Raw genomic sequence first — 23,115 nt, 5'->3', positions numbered from 1 at the left:
CAGGCTGGGGCCACCAGCCGAGAGAACAGCTCTGCAGAAGACGACTCCGGTTCAACGTCGGCCGGCGACGTGCCCTGCAGCCAAGCGAGTCCAGAGGAGGGTCACCCAGACGGACTGGAGCACCGAGCGGTGCAAGGTCAGGGCCCGCAGCAGGAAACATCACTCTCTGCTGGAGAAGCCGATGGTGGCAAAGCCACCCACCTCCACCATCATTCCTCGAGCAGCGGTTACGGGCGAGACAACTGGGAAGCCAAACGCGCGGTCAGCCAAGCCCCATAACCAGCAGCCGAGGGACCCGCTCATCCCTCCACCACGCTCAACCCTCCATCGTGGCTGCTCGTCCCTCCACCGGATAGATTTCACCGGCAGTTCTCCCAACTGGGGGTTAGGTTTCACTCTGAAACCCAAACCGGCAGGTTTTCGCCTTGTTTTCACCCCGCTGAGGGGGACTGGTGACCCCGGCCGGCTGTACCCGGTGTAGGACAGGCCCCGATCCTCAACGCTGGGAGCACGGGGCGGCAGCGTGAGCCGGATCCTGGCACCTGCAGGCACGGCTTGGCAATAACTCGTATTTAAAAACCACACATTCATGCATTTTTCTCCCTAAACTTTCACTGTGGCAAAACGTACTGGGAGGCGCTTTGCTTCAGAAGGTGGAATTGAGGATTTTCTGCCGATAACCTGAGATCTGGCCCCAGGCCACCTCCTCGCAAACCCCTTTTTATGACCAAGTCTAGAAAATGGTGGGGGCTTGGGGTTTCTTTTTGGTTGTTTCTCCTCTTTTCCTCAGATCTGCTCCGCAGCTGTGCTCCGGGCAGGGTTTGGAGGCGCAGGGGTATGAAACTCCCTAACGAGACTCCGCTAATAAAAATCAAGGCGGAGGAGAGAAGAAAGGTCAGCGCCCTCAGCTATAGCGAAAAAAAAAATGGGGAAACTCACTGCAGGATACACACACCTTGAACGGGCTGAAGTTTGGGGGTTCGAACAAGCTGACTCCAACAGTTGTCTGTCGGCTGTAATTATTTTCAGCACCAGCACATGAATAATCTAAATACGCCAGCGAAAGCTCCACGACCGCTCGACTAATTACTCTGGAGAAGACCGTAACCTGAAGAGCGCGCACCGCTCCGCATATAGAATAGAATGAGACCGTGTATTTTAATTCTTCCACTATTCCAGGCTTTCTGCTGAGTGTTTAGGAATAACGAAGCAACTACCGAAACGCAGAATGGAGATTTTCTCCACGTTCCAGCTGAAATCTCCCCCTACCCGACGGGCGCACGCCACGTCGCACCTCCCCAGGGCGGCGGAGCATCGCCTGCCGGGCTCGGGACGCACGCCGGCACTTCCAACCACGCACCGGGCAAACCGCCGTAATTCCTAAGGCTCAGCGCTGCAGAAACCATCAAAAAAATGATGATATTTATAAAGTTCTCCCCCCCATCTTCGGCTTTCTGCTACAGCCCTCGTGTAAGAGAGCCTCGGGGGGATTTATGAACTATGAGATGCTTCGCTGCTACCTGGATTTCTGCCTTGTCACTTGGCGATATTGATTACAGACGGCTCACTGGCTTGGGAGGAGGAAATTAAAACCGCTTTTTAAAGCAAGGACGTACGGCAGCCGTGCCAGGCGCACCTGCACGAAGAGCGGATCCTGATCCCGAACACACTCGATGGGTGTGCAGGAGTTAGGCTCACACGGAGCAAGGGCAAGATGTTATTAAATTAGACCGGGAATATTCCATATTATTTTTCACAGTGACGAAGCAGCGCGGTGCTGAGGTGGGTCAGGTCCATTGTCACTAACTGACAGACAGGGGCTTGCATCTTAAAAATTAAAAATAATAATAATAATAAAAAAGCTGTATTCAAAAGCAGACAAGAACCCCAGCGGTTCAAATTCTCACCGCAGGTATAAATAGATGATATTGCTTAAATATATGCAATAAAACCGCTTACTTTTATCCGTACCCCTCAGGCAAAGGGTGCTACAGAGGAGCCGACGGCGAGCATCCCCCCGGCCGTGTTTGAGGTCGACGCTCTGTTGCTATAGGGAAGGAACAAGTGTGATGTCATGAACCGCGAGCAGCATCATCACGGCAGGGCAGGGGAAGGCGCTGCAGGAACGTGACGGTGTCGGCTGGTAAAACGCGTTCGAAGCCAACAAAAAACTAGAGAAATAACGGATTTGTTTCACTGCTGGATTTGACGCATCTTTCCCCGTCGTCGGGGTAGAACAAAACCAAAGTATGCCAATAAGACCAAACGGGTGATTAACGGGTGACCCAAGATGGCCCATTTTTACCCCTTTTTAAACCACAAAATAACATCCCTGGGTTGGTTTCACTCGAAATACCAACTCCCTCAACCTCCAGCAGCTTTACTGCTCCCTACCCGGGCGAGAGCGGGGAGGACATCGCCCTCCCTCCGCCTCCAGCAAGGGCTCGCACGCTCGGCGTGCCTTATTTTTCATTTATTTCTACCTCCAAAAACACACTCGCCTACAGCACACGCGTTTTAAGACTCTACAAGTATTTAAAACTCTTTTGAGATGGGAAGCAGAGGGAAGAATTTCTTAATGTTGCGGGTGTGATACGAGATGATGCGGTCTCCCCCTTTAAGAACAGTAAGCGGAGATTCGAGATCAGCGGGGCACGGGAGCGTTCCACGAGCGTTAATGTAACTCTATACCCAGGAAATCATATTTGAGGCCCTTCAATGAAAAAAAAAAAAAAAAAAAGGGTGTCCTCGACATCCCAACGATTAGTTTGAATTATTCTTTAAGTGGGAAGTTACGTACGACACCGACACGTACCGCCGGTGGAAGGACGGGCTCTCGAGCCTCTCCGCACCGCAGTTGCGCGACGCTCGAGCTGCAATCTGCCGCTGAAGTAACCGTCCTTTAGAGAGAGCTCGGAACCTCCGAGGGAGCGCGGCAAGTTGATGCACAAAATACAAGAGGCCGGCAAACGTTCCAGCCAATTCGGTTTGCTGCGTACGCACAGCAAGCTTTGCGTAATTTCACATGTAAAGAGCCAGGTTTTACACCTTTAAAATGTAAAAAAAACCCAACCCTGTCATTACTTTGCTTCCGAAGAGCTGGATGAAATGGCTTTTATTGGGTTTTCTTGGGTTTTTTTCCCCCTCAAACTTGTAGAATTTATTTTTCTCCCTGTCGTTTTTGCCACATTCCGCTTCAGAACCGAACGACTTCGCCAACACACCCCACGCCACTTGCCCTGGCAGTGACCAGCCCACACGCTCCGCAGCCGTAGGGGACTTCAGGCCTTCAAAACGCTTTCGAACGTTAATCCTTGCATCGTTCTGCGAGGAACGTCGCAGAGCTGAAAACCTGCAAGCTGAGAGAAGTTTGGGAATCTACAATACTTAAGGAAAAAAAAAAAAGGCAACGTAAGCACTTACTAACATTATTTCATGTCCAAGTCACGCTCGTAACACTGCTGTCAAGGCGGAAAGTCGATTTTCACAACAGAGCGCCCTGTCCACCACGGATATATTTAGAGTATTTGGTAGTAGGACGAAGAGACAATGTGATTCAGCAAACGGGTCACGAGGTAAGAACTCCGAAGCCCTGGATCTATTCCCACTACTGACCTTGCCCGGCCCTTAACGTTAGCGTGCTTTCGGTCCTTTCCTCCTCTGTAAAATCAAAATCACGACTGCAGCGCTTCGGAAACGCGTCGGGATCGGCGGGTGAACATCCTTAGATAAACTATCTTAAATAAGCTCGTTTCTTTAATGCCATTAAACGCGTACCCGTGCATATAAAACACTACGGTGCTGTTTAATTAATCTGAAAACTGCAATAAACCTTCCAAGTATTTCCAGAGACGCGCTCCTCTCTCAAACCCGGGGAGCCGCCAGCCTGACAGGGTGTTTCAAGCAAACCCTGCTGCGATTCTCTTCCCCCAAAGTTATTTTAAGCATTTGATCCCATCTCGACACCACAATCAAGCGTTTCTGGTGTCACCCCTGGAAGATTTAGGATATTACACGCACATACGTGGTTACAACTGTGCTTACTCAGGCTTTGTAAATAATTTCAAAAAAGGGAGCTGGTAAAACACGTGGCACTTTGACTAAAGCCAACAAGTCACCTTCGGCGAAGCGTTTTTCTTTCCATTTGCAAGAGCCTAGTAAAGTACAGTAAAATGACAGGGGAAAAACTGCCTTCAGTGTTACCAGCCCACGTTCATTTTCATCTTCGACGTTACGTCGTCCCAGAAATTAACCCAGAAATAGAGACAGGGGAGAAAAGGCAGCCCAAAATCGCTGCTCTTTGCAGCGCGATGCCGGCCAAAAAGCGAAATAACCCTCTGAAAAACACGGCAAAAGGCAACGAGGAAACTTTCTAACGCATGACGATGGTTTACAGCCCCATTTTGCTTTCACGCTGGATGGCGTTTTTCCCCATTTTGTTTATGAGAACACAGCAGAACATATTTTTGGCAAAAGCTGTGTTTAAGTGTTTCAGTAACAGCTGTGCTCTGCGTGCCGAACTGACGGCAACAACATCAGACGCCGCAGCGTCTTCCGCGGATCCTCGCTCCGCTCCGCGCAGGGGATGCTTCGTGCCAACAGTAGCTCCGACTTGATTTTATTATACGATAACACTCGATGGCAGCCTATTTTTAGATCTCGCATGCACGCCACATGCTTGTGAAAGCTGGGAATGGTAGCGTGATGTAAGGAAAAGCCTTTCGCCGGCAGAAATGTAACGGGAAGGAAAACACCCAACTTTACATCCCGGTAAGCTCTTGAAAAGGAGACAGAAAAAAAACCAACCCACTTTGAAGAGATTACAAGCAGTTTTCCTTCTCCCACAGCAGAGGCAAGCCGCATCCCTCATTCCCAGATTATCCCGGTGAGGTCTCGTCAGGAAAAGCAACCCCTCTGTCAAATCCGGGAGAGATGAGGGCACGGACCGAGCGGGACCTGCAGAGCAAGGTCACCAGAAAAGGGAACAGGGTTTAGTATTTCCAGCCCGCTGTTTACCAACAGGAAAGACCTTTGCTGTCTCAAAAGCGCAATTTCCTCCTCGTACGTGCCCAGACTTTTGGCGTTTGGCGGCAAGAACCGCCCGGCCTCGCCTTGCAGCCCGGGGGTCACTTCCCTCTCCACGGCAGAGACGGCAGAGCTGGGTTTCGCTTTCGGTCTGACGAGCCTTGTCCTGACCGTACCCGCCAGTCTCCCACCTGCCAAAGGACGAGCCGGGACGGCTCGTTCCTGGACGGCGAGAGGGGCTCTGCGGAGGTACGGAGCAGAAGGATCGCCGGCACGGTTTCCCCGACGCTGCCCTGCGCCCAAGGGAGGCAACAGCTGGCGGGGACAGGGCAAAAATTGAACGCGATAACGGAAATAGGGGCCCTTTGGAGTCCTATCTGCAGCCTGCTCCTTAATTGTTAATTATTCTTTGTTTTACCATATTTAAGACACTACAATCATTATTCCTCTGTGATTTAGCTTCCCCTTGTAATTAGAGATAACAATTAGAATATATTTTGTATTACACCAGGAACATTTGAGATAACTCTCTGGAAAGCTGAGGACACCCCGGGCCGCCCAAAGAGCGGGAGCGGAACGAGGCTGCGGCTGCCAGCCTCAGACCTTCCCCGGCACAGGTAAATCACCGGGGTTGGCACCAAAACGGAGCTGCCATCGGCTTCAAGCCACAAATTACCTTTGCAAGACTCGGGGAAAACGGGTTTCCGAGCCCAGGAGCGATTCAGTTCGTGGTATTAGGGTGAAAAAAGGTCTCATCCTACTAACGAGAAGCAGCAGTTGTTAGGAGTAGATCTAAACGGCATCGCAAAGGTAAACACAAGTCACAGCTAACCCTGTCGACCTACAACGAGGACACGTAGGCGATCCACTCACAGCCCGGCCACGTCGTTAGGAAACCATGCTACAAAAGATCGTAATTAAACCCACCGCCCAGCCGCCTCTTGGCTCCAGCAGCACCCAGACAAGAGTGCTGCAACTCAGAGCCCTGCATCACGCAGCGTCAGAGCGGTGGTTGAAAACGGTTGACAAAATAATTAGAAACTCGTTTTCCTCCCTGCTTTCTGAGCCAAAAATTAACAGGCTATCTAGCAGAAAGACTTTTCCCTTCTTCTTCCTCGCCAGTCTCACCAGCAGCTGAAAGAAGCTTCAAAAACAGCTTGATAACAAAGCGATCTTAGCTGGCCTGGGCTGACCTGCGGGCTCGACCGAGACGGCAGAACCTCCTCCGGAGGGGCTGGATCCGGCGTCTCCAGTCCAGCCACGTCCACAATTCCGCCCCTTCGCTTCAAAACTATTAGGTATTTAAAAGGGCCCAGCGCCTGATGCGCTGTTCTCCACGTGAAAGCAAAAACGCTTTCACGTCTGGAGAATTTAGCTTCAGCGCGTCTCATCTCTGCTTTGAGAGAATAAATACTCCACGTTCACCGACACCACGGCGACAGATATAGAAAACCTCGAGCAGAAAGCAGCTCTGCGCGACTCACCCGGGGTTCCCTCTGACACTAACCACGACCTTTAAAACACGAGTTGCCTCAACATCAGTGAAAGTATTTTTTGTGGTTTTAACAAAGATACAGCGAGTCTCCGTAGAGAACGCACCCAGTTTTGTTGTAGTCGGGATGCCCGAGCAACCCGGCCACTTTCAGTGAAATTAATATTTATTACGATGAGCCCAGCTGTTGCAGGAGGAGGCTGGGGAGGGAGATTTCCCCGGCCAAGCGCGATGCTGCTCACGTCCTGCCGGCACCCAGAGCGACGCTGAGGCACCGACAGACACAGACGTGAACCTCCGTTCTGCACGAGCCGTTTTATTTCGTAGTCCGTTTTGGTCTGGAAAAAAAAAAGTCTTGAGAACGTTCACAAGGTAACAGAAATAAGTCACAATTTAAAGACGGACAAGGTAAAAATATGGAAATGTTTTTGTGGAATTTGGCTTCCACAAGCTTCGCTGAAGCTCCAGGTCTAACAAGCCTGAGCGTTTCTCCTCCAGCTTTCTGAAATGAGTCAATGATGAAGTTCTCTTGTGGAGTTCGTTCCCTTTCCCACAAGGCCAATGTCACTTGGCTTAGGGGGAAAGAGGACCAGGGAGCACGAGGGACACGTGGAACCAGAAAATGAGCAAGGAAGCGCACAAAAAAAATCACAATAGGCTCCAACCCTCCATTGTCTCAAACTCTGTGCAGTCTCGGCGAGGTGTAAACGTTATTAAACCAAGTGTAGGAAGCGGTAGCGTTTACGTCTCATTTACACAGCCATTAAGGACCTCGCAAGCGAGCGGTGGCGTGCCTCGGTGAAGCACCCCAGGACGATGGGGAACAGAGGTATCTTGGTATCGCTACCCAGGGACACCCTCGGCTAATCGGGCAGCCAGCGCTCGCAGCTCACAACACGGGGGTGCTGGAGAGAGCGCCGGCTGACGGGGAGGAGAGGCGAGACGTCAAAGCGCTACTTCACAAGTCATCGTTTGCTGCTGCTTCTGCTAAGGGATCTCCGTGCGGCTGCGGAAGGAGAGTCCAGCTGCAAAAGCAGCCCCAGATGTCCCTCGACTGTGAACAAGAAACACCCCTTCCCTCCCCGACACCGGCCACGTCTCTCGGCCCTTCAACAAGCAGCGCTGGGGCTTTTCTTACTTACTTACAGTCGCAGCCTCGTCTGTTAAGACTCTGCCAACGTATAGTCACCTTGCGGGGCGTTTTTCCCCACCCATACTTTTAAGACAAAACAAATACAGTTTTAAAATACACCTAGATGACTTAGCAGCCTTAAAAAAGACCTTCAAGGGGATCTGGCTGTTCTGAGAAATACAATTTTCCGAAGCTACTTAAGAAGCACAGTCACTTCAGAAAGTTTTACTCACATCGAGCAAACACTTTTTCCTTCCAGACAGAATCCCTTTTATTCTCTCCACATTTCGTGCTCTTACCGCAGAGTCAGATCGAGTTACACCTAGCGCACAAAGTTTATATCCTCAACACCAATTAAATGTTTTCTTTTCGGTTTTTAGGTTTTATTAACGTTTACTTTTATTCCTTCAATTTTCTCAGGCTTCCTCTTACCGAGGTCATTGATAAAAACACGCGAGGAGCCTCTGAAGAGCAGGGTCTGCTGAGAACACCAGCGCCGCTTTAAAACACGAGGGGGTTTTTTTGGAGTGAGGAAAACCAAACTGAAAAAGGATCAGGGAAGAGGGAGCAGAGGATATCCAAAACCACTTGCGAGTGAATTTACATAAAACAAAGGCAGCGAGGGAAGTACCGAGCGTTTCCTCGGCGCGCTCTTTCACGGCCAATCAATAGTTAATTTATCACCGACCTCCCGAGAGAACAGCGAAAGAAAGCAACGGGGAAAATAACTCGCTAAAACCGAGAGAGCCCGCTGAAGTTTCTCATTCCCAGAATCGGTTGTTTTGTAAGGTTTTGTTTGTCTCCGGCTTCAACGGCCAAATTATCCCCGTGACCCCTGGAAAACCTCTCCGATAATCACCATCGATTTTACCAGTTCCCCTTGCTGAGGGATGATGTACTCAGGACTTTACCGAAAGGGAGATGTTTTTATTTATATGAGGATAAACTCCAGAGTTGGAGGTAAACCATGAAACCAAAATTAAATCAGTAACGCGCAGCTGCTGTGCTTTCAGACACCCTGAGAGGTTCCAAGATGGGCTCGGCTACTGGCACCGGGGCCTCTCCTGATGGAAACCCCTATTTATCTTTACAGCACCATTAATTGAACTTTTGGACTTTTTCCAGGTTTGAGGATGCGCCGCTTATACTCCAGAAGGGGGGGGAAAAAAACCCCAAATACCCCTTTTTTGACAGCTCAAGGTGCAATCACAAATCCTATCAGCAACAACAGGAATTACAAGCGCGCGTATGAAAAGAAACAGCCCCTATTTCTCCGCTGTCATCCTCTTTTTTTCCAGCATCCCGGCAGATTTATCTATTATGCAAAAAAGAAGGTGCGCTGGGTGGGGGAGAAGGGCAAACCTCGCAACAACAAAAGCATCTTCCGGGGAAGAAAGCTGGAAATTATAATTTCCCCGTAGGGCCTGCATTGAGGGATTTGCAGAGTCTGCAAGAATCCTGCCGGGGAATCGAGGAAATCTCCATTTCAATGCAGGCTCTGCCAGAGGACCTGCAGGAATGCCGTGTCCTCTCCCAGCTGCTTTCACCACGCTTTCTGCGTCCGGCAGGATTTGAGGAAAGGATTGCTCCAGAAATCCATCCGGTGCTCGTGTTTCCAAGCAAACAAACCCCCAAAACAGAACTAAAACACGTATGTTTTATTTTCGCAGTACTAATAAATGTTTGAAATATAAAGAGTTACATGTGGGTTTTTTTTTTTCCTAGCAGAAACTTAAAAAAGGAACCAGCCCAGATTCTGAACATACCAACGACAAATGCCTATTTTTAACAGATAAACTTGGAATTAGCGTTCCCACATTTTGCCGCTCTCCCACCGGTTTCTTAACCCAACGCATCTCATTTTCACCATTTGGTACACGTCTTGCGCTGACTCGGTCCGGTCAAGTCTGTACGTCCTCCCCTGACCGTAACCACAAGGCAGCCGTCACCGCGTTAGAGGATACGGATATCCACGCAAGTCCCCTCCAGTAGGGAAAACTCTGTTTGGGATAGTTTTGGAGACGATGCCCTAATGAGCAGCTCGAAGTAATACGGGAAACGGCGAACGAGGTCCAATTTACACCCCAGCACAATCGTCGTAATTAGGGCTCCATACAGTATCCGCAGCCACTCAAGATGTAATTAAACCACCGTTTTGGCCCACAACACAAACAAAATCCACTGCTTGGAGCGCATCTCTCCAGGTTAAGATTTTTATTACCGCTATTCCTTAGCAAAAATATTAAAAGGCTTCAGACCTGCTTGGGAGCAGCCCTGGTCTGCCCTCGGTTTTTCCATCCCATCCCGCTACTACTCTTAGGGCTACACCCTCGTTTGCCTTGCCGTGACCTCGTAGGGACCCCGCTATGACCAAGGGACGGGAGGAGAGCACTCGTGTTTTACTAACCTCTTGTTTTTAGCAACTCTGTGCCAATTACGGATAGGAGATGAGATACAGAACATATTTGCTTTACGCAGTCATACTGTAAAGGAAAAAATAGAGAAGGACCATTATACCAACTACCCCAATAACCTACCCCCCCCCCCCCCAACAGCGTCAACGCGGGGCTTTTAACAGCAACGGGTCAATCTGAAGCGTTACGGAGCAAGTTCAAAAAGCCAAGACGGAATTCGACCAGGAACCAGAAATCCAGGCACTCCGGTGTCACTGTCCATCGTCCGTGCTCAAAACCAACACCCCAAATCGAGCGTTCCTGCCTTCTGGAATTCCTTAAAACCCTCCAAGCCCAGAGGGCGTTATTTCCCCTCAATGTTAATCTCTGTTCCTAAGAGGCACGAGTGAATTATTTAGGCTGCCAGTGCCGCCGCCGAGGATGCAGCACGCTGTCATGGATACGAGGCTGGTGGGATGCAGAACTGACCCCCTTAAAGAAGCCAAACTCCCTGCTCCGACCACCCACGCCGCAGCTCTCTGCAGCACCGCCACGCCACCGAAGCAGGCAAGATGCGTTTAAGTGTCTCCTTTCAATTCAAAACGGAAAATAAGCAGGTAAAAGCAGAGCAGCGCGAGCCCCCTTTTGCTGTGAAAGTGTCGAAACACGCAGCAAGAAGAGACCGGGAATAGATCGGTTGCCGTTCTTCGGCACCAGAAGGGATCCTACGCCAGGCACCCACCGCCAACTCGGTTTACTGGAAGTTTAAAGCAATAAATGAGCTTGGCGTGTATCCGAAGACGAACATCTCCGACCACCTATCCGACCTGCTGCCGATGACGACGCGTTTGTGAACGAGAACAGAACTGACGAGCAAAAGCGATCCCTCTTCCCCGTACATCAGCGTTCTTCGCGGACGTAGTATTAGCCATACATCGCCGCTTTCATGCGGGAAAGCAACCCCCGCAGCTCAAAGCGGAGGGATTGCCCGTTTTCTCACCATTTCCCAGGTTGCCGTCCTCACCGATTTTCTACCGTGACATTTATCTTCAAATTGTGCCCGACGCCCTCCGTTGTACGTGTCGCTGTTTCGGATGACATCAAAAGCGACCGGCGCTGTTTTAACACATTTGCCGGCCTGGCTCTTTTGAGGAGAACTTGAATTTTCCCTTGTCAGGGAGGACTGGAAATACACTTATTTTCAATTAAAGGGTTAAGATAGGAATTCCCAAGAAAACTTGCTACGCATAAGGAAAAGCAGCAGCTCTTGCAGCGCAGCGAGAGAGTTTAAACATACCGAGCATCTACTCGTACAAGAGCTAGAGGACAGAGAAGGATATTTAAAATTTCCCAGAAATGGACCAGGTCTGTGTACACCTTCTAAAATTAATTGGCCTAATCTGTCCTCGGTGGTGGATGCTGCCCTAAATATGAGTCAGTAGTTCTCAAAAGAGGGGTGCATCGATTCGCTCCCCGTAAAGTGTAATCCACACACACGCTCCGGCCGTAGGTCCCGGTACCGTTTTCTGCTGTTCATCTAACGAAAAAAAAAAAACCAACCCAGTGCGCATATTCTGGAAATTGGTGCTTAGTAAGAGTAATTAAGTAAATTACTTAAATTAAAAATTAAATAAGAGTAACTGGGCTGATGAGTTTAGCAGTTCTGTTATCAGCTACGGCGGCCAACAGTGAAATGGTAAGTTTTCTGATGCGCTGGTTGATAAACCTTCTCTTCCAGCTGACTCTAGAAATACAAACCCAGGGGTACAACAAAGCGGTCCGAACCGTCTTTGCCTGTCGTCGTTTCCCTCCGCTCTAGAAGTTCTCAGAAAATTTAAAACACGATCGCTCTCTGTGACAAACACCATGGAAATATAAAGCGTTAAAGAGCCTGCGGCATTTTGCAGTGAATTCAATTCAAATTCCTCCCGCGCTGTGAAGTACACCGGTAATATTATGCCCATTTTAGAGATTACGGCACTTCTAAAATTCCAGCCACGAGGAATTTAGGTTTCCAGCTTCCCCTGAAACTGGAGCGCCCAATTTCCTCAGGCTTCGCTGAGAAGAGACAGGAAAACCCCATCTTTTATTACATAAGGGGTGACTATCACATTTTTGAACAGACTCCAGGAGTTCCAATCCCACGAATCTCGAGTAAACAGTCACATCTGAGGTGACTAAGGTTACATTTTTTACATTAAGTATTCTCGTAAGAAAGTCCGGAGACCCTTGTCTCTCACTGCACCGTAGAATTCCTCCTTGTACGCTTCTGCGGAGGGCTCCCTCGCGATTAGCTTCCAAATATCCAGACAAACACCGCGCTCCGTGTTTATTTCAGCATTTGGTACTGTACCGATGCACGCGTGAAGAAACACGCGTCAGCCCAATCTTTAAACGCTCCGAGCGGTTGCAGGGCACTTCACTTTTCCTATTTCTCATGGGTAAGATGAAGAAATCGCGGCAGCGAGCTGCCGGGGCTCAAGAAGCTGCTGTTTCATCTCCAGCCCTCGGGGTGGGTACAGCAGGAGTGGCATGCCTGCTTCTCCATCCCGCAGGGACGGGACGCCAACAGCCGGACGGCCCCTGCCCCGACTCTTGGAGGAACCAGAGGCCACGCACCTTCCTCCAGGGATTTCTCCTTTTTTTAAGCCACAGAGATGATGTGAGGAAGGAAAAGGATTGTCTAACTCTTTTAGTAGATGCTCCTGAGCGGCGAAAGCAAGAGACTCGTAAACGAGCGATTGTGCACTTACATCCTCCTTCCCTGGGAAATTATCCTCAACAACAGAAAGCCGATTCCTAATTGCACACCCGAAGCTTAAAGCGTTTTATCACCGTTTCCATTTTTACAGGTGGAGAATCCGAGAGCGCGAGACTCCCCACTTCCCCCCCCCCGAGACTGCCCGGGGAGCAGCGGAAAGAGGAGGAAAACCCTGACTTTGGCTCCCTCGAGTCACAAACAGACGGCAGCTGCAGGTGGGGGCTGCTCGAGAGCAACCTTGGACGTTTCTCCCTACGGGAACACCGTTAAAAACAAAATAAAAATATTTGCATACAGCTTCTAGGTTAACTATTACTCCAAAAAAAAAAAAAGATTAGATCCACCAAAGGAAGTTCTCCTCCTATCTCGCATCACCGTAACTCATCCAGCATCGATCTCTTTTCACGCAGGGGACAACTCTTCCCTTCGCGCGGGCAGGAGGGACGAGACAACGCCGCGCCGAGGAGGCTCCCAGCGCTGCCCCGTCCCGAGGTGGGGACGGGAAACGTCCCATTTCTGGGTCAGGGAACCCTCTTCCTCGCACTGTCCCGGGCCGCCCGCCCTCCCCTCCCCCTGCGCAGGATTTACTTGGAGCTTTTTGCTTGAAATCATTTCCAGACTCGCATTCCCTCAACCGCAGCGGGAGGAGGAGGAGGAGGAGGAGGAGGAATACAATGGGAGGCAAAGTGCTCGCTTTTCGGGGAAGGAGGGGGAAACTTTCCGGGGCTGGAGGGGGGAGAAGAGGATGCGGGGAAGGAGCTCGGCAAACACTTGCCGTGCGGAGGAGAAACGCCGTTCCCGGTCTGGAAACACCACTCGGATTTACGAGCGGCTGTCGCGGGTTGGTTTGGCCTGCTTTTTGGTTCAAACTTACAGATACCGCTCATCGTTTCGTTGTCCGGCGTATCTTAAAGGTGTTTTTCTGCTAGGGAAAGGTATGACAGGCCGTGCGGACGCTCGGCCTCGGTCCACAGAAGAGGCAAATCAGACACGAAGGCAGGTCATCCCCGCACCTCCGGCCTGGAGGGAAGGCCTCTTCCACACCGCAGGTTTACCAGTGCCATGCCTCGGGCAGCAGATGCACAAAGCCAGGCCGGTTAATATGATAGTGGGGTGCTGGTTTGTATTTTTTTCAGGGGAGCAAATTTCAGAAAGAAGTAAGAGAAAAAGGAGAAATACACTCAACTACAGACAGTCCTACCAGGAAACAGGTCGGAACTCGCAGTGTCTCCCCAGAGGCTGGCTGAAAAGCCTTCAGTGGCAACCACTTTTAATGACAACTGATAAAAAAAATAAACGTCGACAGTTTCCTTAAGTTCTCCAACAATTTCATAGCGTTCTCTTCAGAAAATGCCCGAGAAATCATCGTCTGAAACGAGCAAAAAAAGCTTTTTGCAGGTGAATGCCTCATCACGCGCAGATCTATGACCTCCTCGTCAAAACCACGACGAATGTTTCAACTACTTATGGTAGCAGAAACAACTTTCAAACACGCGCTGAATGTAAACTCAAGTATTTTTGCCCTCCGCCTGCAGCCAGCCCGTCCTACGGCCTCCGCGGCTGCTCCCGCTCGCCTCAGAAGAGTCTTGTTTTCGCAGCTGATTTTCAGTTCTCTCCGGGCAGCAGCAAAAACGACAAAAATCAGGTCAATTTGCTGCCGGAGAAGGCAAGGAGCAAGGGGTGGGGGGAGCAGAGGAACCGGGGCTCAAAGGAAAAACGTTTGGAGGTTCAGAGGGGGACAGAGCTGCCCTGAACAGAGGCAGCCCTTGCCATTTCGTATTCATCCCGAGCCGGTCTCCACACCATTATTAAGCTCCGGTGCTTATGCTGCACAGGGAACGTGGCCGCGGGGAGCACGAGGGATGGCAAAGGTATCTTTCACCCTAATAAGCTTGGGCCTACAGGGCCCTGACGGAGGAAGACGAGGCTCCCGCTTGCACGAACGCACTACCACCAGCTCCCGGAGTGCACGACTGCTCCGGCACAGCCACGGCTTTAACTCCCTCTTTGGGGATTTTGAAATATTTCAGCTATCAAATAGCAACGTTCAAGACAAATCCATAGCGTAGCAGAGACCCAAACTGCATCCCAACAACTCCACGCTACCTATAAAACCCAAGCACAATTAAGAAATGTCGGGTCGCCGTTTCCGCTTCTTTGCAAACAGGGTAAAACTGAAGGGATGTTTTAGGGTTTGCTGGGAGAAAGAGGAAAGCAGCAGCTCTGGAGAAAGGCTGCCCAGGCGAGAGCTCTGCCTCCACCGCAGGGGCTAGGCCAGACCCTCCTCTCCGCCTGCGAGAGGCTGCGGAGAGGGGACGTAACCGGGGGATCTCCGAAGCGCAGGTCCTGCCCCTCCACGTGCTCCTGACCGAGGTTACGGGGACGGCCAGCGGTGTTAAAGGACACGTGAGCCTGGCTCAGTGTCAGGAGCAAAGCTACGCCTTCTAGTTCATTACTTCCTTGACGAGATAGGCCTCATCAGCTACCCCTTGCTCCGCGGTTCTGTCTCCCCGTAAAAAGCTCCTACAGGGAATACAGAACGGGTGCAAGATCCAGGAATTTGGGAGAGCCCGGTTCTGAGGCTGAGCGGGCACGGCAGGTAACCAGCGGCTGACAGCGAGGCAGAGAAATAACACATCTGCACAGACAGCCTGCGGCCACCGAGAGAGAGCCAAGCAAGGGCCGACACGTTTGCACCTCCACAGAGGGGCTTTTTGGGGCCCAAACGAAGGCGGGTAATGCAAGTCACGCACAACCAGGGAAGATCTGCTCCCGGAGTCGCCGCTTTTATTATCGAGTAGGGAAAGATGCAGTCTCGCCCGTAGCGGAGTTATGAAAACGCTCTCCTCGGGCTCTGTATCAGAACAGAAACGTCATTCCCCGATCACTCGAAGAAACAAACTCTCTGCAAAAAGACGATGACGCTAGGGGAAAGGGGGAAGGTGAAGGAGCCGTGTTTGAGTCTGCTTACGCCAGGATGGGCGAGAGGTGCTCGTCCGACAGCCCTGGCCACCGCAGCCCTCCGTTTATTTACGGAGCAGGTACGAAACGGGCAAGAAGAACAAAAGCTTTCCCCGCTCGGCTTCGCCAACAGGCCTGGGCTGGAAGGACCACCTCAAGAGATGAAACGACAGCTCAGTCTCCATAGCAATCACTTGCTCCGCCGATACCGCCAATAAGATCACCGACGCGCGGCCGCCGTCCTCGCGACGGGGACGGCTCAAGCCCTGCTCGCACTGGAGATTTTTTGGCACGTGTCGCTATTTTGCCGGTGAATTCTGGCAGAAAACGTCAGAAACCTCCCCTCTCCTCTGCGCCTCAAACTCCCTTCGCAGGCCTGAAACCGTTTCTAACCCTGCTGAGGATCGATGGGGCGTTTATTCTTAGCCTACGCTAACTTCCAGCGTTACAGGGCTGTTAATCAGGAGTCCTGGTAAACTCAACTTAGGCAACGTAATTAGCTGGCCGTGGTCTCACAGCTCGTCTCCCTGCAGCCCCCAGGACCCAGGAATTAAGGGACAAGCTTCCAGCCGGCCCGTTTTAGTACCCAAATTACAGTCAGAGGGAAAAGGCGAGTGCAACTGAAAAGGCGAGAGTGAATACGAAGCCGCTCACAGGCTAACAGCTGTATTTTAAAGCCGCGTGTTTTGACGTGAATATATCCATTCTGATGAAGCAGCAGGAAAAGGTTGTGCAAATGTAAAAATAAAAAGCCAGCGGAAGGGTACACGCTCAGAGCTCACCGGTTCATACGGAAATATCAAGCTCCACACCAAAATACCTGTAAACAGTCAGAGCGCGGTAACAGAGCGGCTCACGCCTGCAATGGCAATCTGCCCGTTCCTTAAATCAAAAATCCCACTCTGCTACAGGATGAAATTTAGCCACTACTGAGAAAAACCCTCCCCTGCTAACGCGACGATTTTGAGGCTGCCTTTTGAGCATTTCTCTTTCCTACGGAGACTTCAATTCAGCATTAAGTCTCCCACATCGTGAAAAGCCGAGTGGGAAAGAAACACCGAGTCACAAAGCATTCCCCTCAAGTTTTTCTTTTCCTCAGGAAAAAGAGGAAAGTGCTCTGAAAGTCCATCCATGCAACAGGAAACACCTTACACAAGATAACCGGCATAAAGCCCCCCCAAAAGCTCCATGTCAAACGCTGCTGCTCTCTAGATGCCCTCCCCGACTTAGAGAAACAGTCTCTTTCTACTCAAAAAAGACTCCGTGAGATATTTAAGGACAAGATCCCCATATTATTCAGGGTTTCCCTGCAACACAAGATGCGGAAGTGAATCCTTTTCATCCGCAGAGATCCCCAGTAAAGCCGAGGAGACTGGGGGAGAACGTGACATCGCAAGAGCGAGCCGTCAGCTCGCAGGCACGGAGGATGTTTACTTTATTTGTCGCCAAAACCTTTTCTGGTGCGAAGTATTTCTTTCGCACACGATGGAGCCCGGAGATTATTTCCCCTCTGGTTTTTATTAAAGTGACGGGAAGAAAGGACTTGCTCAAATATACTGCTGGAGAGAAAGAGGAGAACGGTTATCGTGCGCTTTCAGGTCACTGGATTTCTTCCCCGATATCTAAATCGCTGAATATTTTGGAAGAGAGAAGAGTGAATCTGTACAAATAGCGTTTTCTAGGGAAAAGCTCCAGCTCTGTAAGAAACGCACACCCCTACAGCGGACTGCACTTTCGGCCTCTGTACCCTTACTCGGGGGATCCTTGCCCGAGTCTGATCCTTACGCAGGGGACAGGCAGAGATCAGACAAGCGCATCGCTTAAAATTTCCCATGTTAAAGCTCTGAAATAAAGAACGCGCTTGGCTTTAAGACAGGGGATGCTACGGTAATCCGGATCCAAATAAACTAACGAGGCTACCGTGTTTTAGCCTCGATTCCTCCAACCGTTCCCAGCTGCCTGCTACGAGAAATCCGTTCCCAAGGAAAAAAAAAAAAAAAAAAGAAGGGGTGAACTTCCAGCTCCCAGCTGGCACAAGACGGTGGATCGGCACCAAAACGGCATTTGGCAAAAGGCAGGAGCGCGGTCGCTGCCGAGGAGCGTTCGTGGAAATGGCACGTGGGCCCGAGCTGCAGCCAGGAGGGATCAAGCCCTCTCCTCCCTCCGCAACCGGAACGCTGGTTCCCCTCCTCACCCCCGCCACTCCTCTGAAAAAGAGGGAAGAAACCGAGGATGGAGGGACAGCAGCTCACCGCCGAGCAGTTCCAGAAGCTGCGCCGGTCTGGGTTACAACCCGACAACCTGCGGCAGCGGGAGCTCGGGGACAGAGCACGGTGGCTGCCGGGGGTCTCGATAGCAAAGGACAACCGACAGATCCAGCACCGCGAGCGCCGGCTGCCCGTGCGGTTTGGGAGGGGTCCTTCGCCCGCCTGTTAGCCTGAAGTTCAACAACAAACGGCGTTGGGTAACGATCGGGGTAAGAGGGGCCCCCGTTACCTTGTCCTCTCATTCTGGAAATAAAATAATAACAATAATAGTAATAATAATAAATCAAAGATCAGCACAATTAGTTTACTTGTCAACAAACCAACAGCAAAAAAGTTAAATATTTTTAGCATTCAAATGCAAACAGCAAGTGTCAACACAGACGTCGGGGATGAGGAAGCAGCACAAAAATGACATCGTCGCGTCAAACCCGAGCCCCGCACAGCCAAAGGGGTGCCCCTTGGCACGGCGCAGACAGCTCCGATGGGCACCGCAGCCACAGAAATGCTGTCGGAGAGCACGACTGGGGCCATGGCCACTTAAGTCTGTCACACAGGACAAGTCCACACTTGCTACCAGGTCTTGCTGCACCTGAACTTGGGGGGGGGGAGGACGGGACGGGACGACAACAAACCCCAAAGTCCCCCCATGCCTCAGTTTCCCTTTGGGTCAAATACATCTTCCACCAGTTCAACTACTACTCTTCAGCGCAATAAAAAAAATGTTACGACGGTGAACAGCATGTCCGGGCATCCAGAGATGGCACCAGAAATGAGGGCGGGCGGGATATACGGAATTACCGAAAAGAGAGGGAAAAACCAGCCCGGAAGGAGAGCCGGTGTGCCGTATTCCAATAGCAAGAAAACTACGGAGTCCGCAGGAACCAAGACCACGACTGCACGCCCGGCATCGTTCACGCAAAAAAGCAAAGCCAAAACAGCATATAAATGGTAAATATATTTCGAAATGAAGCTGCGAGCGGCAGAGCAAATGAAAACTAGAAGAGAATTTGAAGAGCAACGAACTGTAGTTTATTCAGCTAATGTATTTTTAATGCACCGAGGAAAAACTTGGGAGCTGTAGCACGTCGTCAGGCCCCCGTTCGATACCAAAAGCCACGTAGTTACGTTCACCAGCAGAACATCCCCCCGGCACGGTGTTTTTCCCCCCCCGTAAACCACCGCCGAGGGGACGAAGCCTGGCTCGCAGCAGCAGGCCGGAGCACAAGTTTGCCATTGCCCGGGAGGGGAGCGGGCAGGACGGGCCGCCGGCGGCAGCCCCGGGCTCAGGGAGCCGCGGGCCGAGGGCTCTCGCAGCGTTCGCGACGCCTCGCCGGGCAGCGATGGAGGTTTGTAATCCTGACATTGCAAACCCTCCGCTTCCCCTCCCTGCCTGCGCTGCCAGACCCATCCCAGGGCATCCCTGCCTCTTCCCCAGGAGGAGGAGGAGAAGGAGTGGACTGGAGGGGGGGGGGGACGACACGACACGACACCCAGGCCGGCGGCAGCTCCGCAACCGAGACACGGCAGCCTCTCCCCGAGCCCCCCCCTCCTTCTCGCCCGGGAGGAGGTGGGGACGAGCAGGGCGCTTCCCGGAGGCGGCGGGGACCGGCGGAGGGAGGAGGAGGAGCGGGGGGGGCGGCTGCCGGCGCCCCCTCTTTTCGGTGTGGAGGTGTAGGGGGGTGCGGAGAGGGGGGGTACGGAGGGCGACGTCTCCTTTTGGGGAGGTACATTGTATTCCGGAGACGTGACCCGCAGCCGCCGCACCGGGAGGCTGTCCGGGGGCGGCGGGGCCGGGGCGCGGGGAGAGGAGGGGGGGGGAAAGAAGCGGCCGGGCCCGGTGCCCGGGGAGGGGGCAGCCCCCCCCCTACCCGCCGCCGCAGGTAGCGGAGTTAAGCGATTTAAAGCGAAATTGCTGCATTGTAAGAAACTCACCGTGATGTTTGAGCAGCAGTCGGCGCGGGGTCTCCCAGACATCCCCGCACGGGCTCCGGAGGCAGGACCCCGCCAGGCACCGACACATAGGGGTTCGACGCGCTGCCTGATCGCCGCCCGCTCCCCCCCCCACCCACCGGCGGCCCAGGCGGGGGGCGGCGGCGGCGGGGGCACCCCGGGCGGTGCGGGCGAAAATAAACGCACCCCCCCCCTTCCCCCCCCGCCAGCCCCCCCCTCCTCCTCCTCCCCGCATTTGCATACGCCACGCCCCCCGCCCCGCCGAGCTTCGCCCCGGGCCCGGCCTTGCTGGGAACGGCCCGGCAAAGCCCGGCCCGGGGGAGGGAAGGCAGGCAGGCAGGGCCGGGGAGGGGCGGGGGGGGCTCCTCCCGGCTGGGGGGACGCTGGGGAAGAGTCGGGGTTCGGGGTGGGGGGGACCCACCCGCCGAGTCAGGCCAGGCCTGGCGGGGCCTGCGGAGGGGAGGCCTCCGCGGTGTCACCCGGCCCCGGCCCGCTCGGGCAGCCGTCTCTGCGTGAAACGGAGAGAAATCTTGGGGTTACGGGGGTCCCTCGGCTGCGGTTGAGCCCCCCCCCCCCGTCCCCCAAAAAGGCTTTACCTGCTCGGCAACGCGGCCTCGCATCCGGGGCGTCCCCCCGTCCTTGTTGGCGAAGGAGCTCCCGCCTCGCCTCCCGCCGCGGTTCGTTAGCGGCAGGATCGGGCCCTGGTGGGAGAAGAGGGTGTTTAAACGCAATTAATGATTTTTATCGATCGAATCCAGCGAAAAAATGACCAGCCGACAGCGCTCACGACTGGATCAAGGCTCCAGCACGCACCCCGGGTTTCTCTTGGGGTGTTTTTAGAGGGAGGCTCTGCCAAACGCTCGGTACCGGCATCTGTACGGCAAAGCCACGGCTGGCGGGGAGAGAAAACCCCCCAAACTGGGCTGGCAAAGACCCCCGGGCAGCTCTGAGGAGCCAGTTTTTTAATTCCGGTTGACCCAAGATTTTTTTATAGATAAATAAACCAATAAAACACTCGCAATTATGTTTAATACACTCGGGACCGTGTCACCCGGACAAGGGACACACGCACAGGACACCAAAAGTATTACTGACGAGCAAAAACGGAGACGGCAACTGTAACCCATCTAATTTACATCAAAAAGTAGGTAAAAGTGGCTTTTTTCCCCCCCACAATTGCTGTGGAGATTCTGCCAGCATAAAATCACACCTTAATAAAATAAATTTCTCCTGCTAATTCCTGAATCCCGGATGAAAAATTTTAAAAAAAAGAGTAAAACCGGGAAGGGAGGAGCAATACACAGACTCCTCATTACTTATTTGTCACGGGCCTGTCCCGCCGCGGGGCTGATCCTGTGTTTTAAGTCGCAGGTCCAGAGCAAAGTGCGTTCAGAGACAGCGCTTCCGGGACGTAACACTTACTAAAAACCCACAAAGGATATCTTTTTATATATATTCCCTCACAAAGAAGCAAGCAATCGTATTTAACAAGTGTCGGTGTTGAAAGGCAACGCTTCAAAGCTGCTTCCTGCTCAAGGCAGACTGGGAAAAAAAAACCCCATTTGCCGGGTTTAGGCTGGATTTTTGTCAGCATAAAGCCCCAAACAGCGCTGGGCCGGCCTGCCTGCCGGCACACCCGGGCAGCCCAGCGCCCGGCCCAGCCCAGGGTCCTCGACATCCCAGTTACAAACTGGTTGAGCCGGCGAGGAGGCTCCGCTGGCGATTGGCGGGGTGCAGGCAGGGGTAGGCAGGGCCAGGCGCCTTGCCCGCGCCCTGATTAGGCGGGTTAAATGTGATTGACCAGTGCGAGTAATTAATCTGCGAGAGGCCGGGCTTGGGGCTTTGTTTATACCCCTGGATTGGCTGGATTTGAATTGGATATACGTTCTGTTCATACCTGGGTGGGACCTGGCGGGGGTTTATTTTGGTGCATTACGCTATCAAAGTGCGGCGGCAGCCCAGCCGAACGCCGTCGTCCACCGCCGCTCTTCTTCGCCGCCGTGGCTCTGCCGGAACGCCGGGCCTCACCGGGAGCCTTCCACCGGGTACGGTGCTGGAAGAGGGTCAGGACGCCGGGCTGTTATCAAAGAGGGGAAAAGAGATGAACCCCAACGTCAGTAACGCTTACAAAAAACCTTTAAGCCACACAACGCACCCTCGCACCCATTTCCTTTTTTTTTTTTCCTGGTCCCACAGCACCGAAACGCACCGTGCCCAAAAAACCCCACTTGGCAGAAAGCCGCCACAAGCGTTAATTCGACTAACCCACGGGACAAGATGAGCTCCTTTCCTGGAAGGATGATGCTATCAACAGCGCCCTCAAACCGCGGGGCCGATTTCCAAGCGGGATGCGTCGTAAGGAAGATTTTTGTCTCTTCCCGATGGCAACTTTACAACCAGCCCTCAGATAGCAAAAGAACTTTGAGCGTGGCCGATACGAGGGGAAGCCACAAGGAATTTCGCCGCAGCGACGTGCTGGGGCGTCACACCCCCCCATCGGACACGTTTCTGTCCCAGCTCAGCACTCCCTGGGGACAGAAAACTTCCCCAGGACAGCGGCCCTTAACAAGGCAAAAACCTCCAGCGGAGCGAAACGACCCACCAGTACAGCGCTCGAAGTTGGGTAAAACCCCTCTTGTGAAGAAATAAAGCGTCAGTCCCATCACGCAGCGCACGAATTAATTAGCGTTATACCCACGTGGACGTGAACGTTCACTCCGGAGAGGAACTTGGCATAGCGTAGTAACAAATAAAACCCCCCAAACACGGCTATTTTTAGGTTTGCTTGAAGTACACAGCTGATGACTAACAGAATTACGTACCACTTTTATGTAATAACACCGAATGCTTACAGGCTTGTTCATCTCCTCGCAGGTGATTCCTGCTTTAACCGCTAGACTGCAGCAGCAGGAGTTGCTGCGACACCTTCCCGATTTAAACCCACATAGTTTATTTACTTTTAGGTGACTTCTTTTTCTCTTAAATTGCTTTGCTAGGATCCAGGTGACTCCCAACGGCTGCTTCATCAGCCAGACCGAGACCATAATGCTGATAATAGAGCTTTTTCACTGGTACAGTTAAAGCATTATCAGAATTAAGGATGCAGCGATGGCCTAGCACTCGTCCTGGGACAG

The 23,115-nt window shown here is 52.3% G+C and overlaps 1 protein-coding gene across 10 annotated transcripts in view; it reads right to left on the bottom strand.

The window, feature by feature from the left end:
- BICRA (BRD4 interacting chromatin remodeling complex associated protein) overlaps nt 1-21,646 on the bottom strand; it is a 40,359-nt gene extending 18,713 nt beyond the window's left edge. For 5 of the 10 annotated variants that reach the window (XR_012039982.1, XR_012039981.1, XM_072848817.1 and 2 more), the window contains exon 1: nt 19,964-20,157. Coding sequence is in view for 3 of the 10 variants with exons in the window: in XM_072848817.1 (XP_072704918.1) it covers nt 19,964-20,051 (88 nt within the window). In the remaining 7 variants the exon portion in view is untranslated. Of the gene's footprint in view, nt 1-10,056; nt 10,074-19,963; nt 20,158-20,577; nt 21,105-21,191 lie in introns of those variants that run through there. The other 5 variants (XM_072848819.1, XM_072848822.1, XM_072848821.1 and 2 more) reach the window with 4 other exon arrangements.
- Between the last annotated feature and the right edge of the window lie 1,469 nt (nt 21,647-23,115).

Source organism: Ciconia boyciana, chromosome 33 (assembly GCF_034638445.1).
Source record: "Ciconia boyciana chromosome 33, ASM3463844v1, whole genome shotgun sequence".
Classification (NCBI taxonomy): Eukaryota; Metazoa; Chordata; class Aves; order Ciconiiformes; family Ciconiidae; genus Ciconia; species Ciconia boyciana.
Note: the sequence above shows the minus strand (reverse complement) of the source record. Positions and strands in the feature narration are given on the sequence as shown.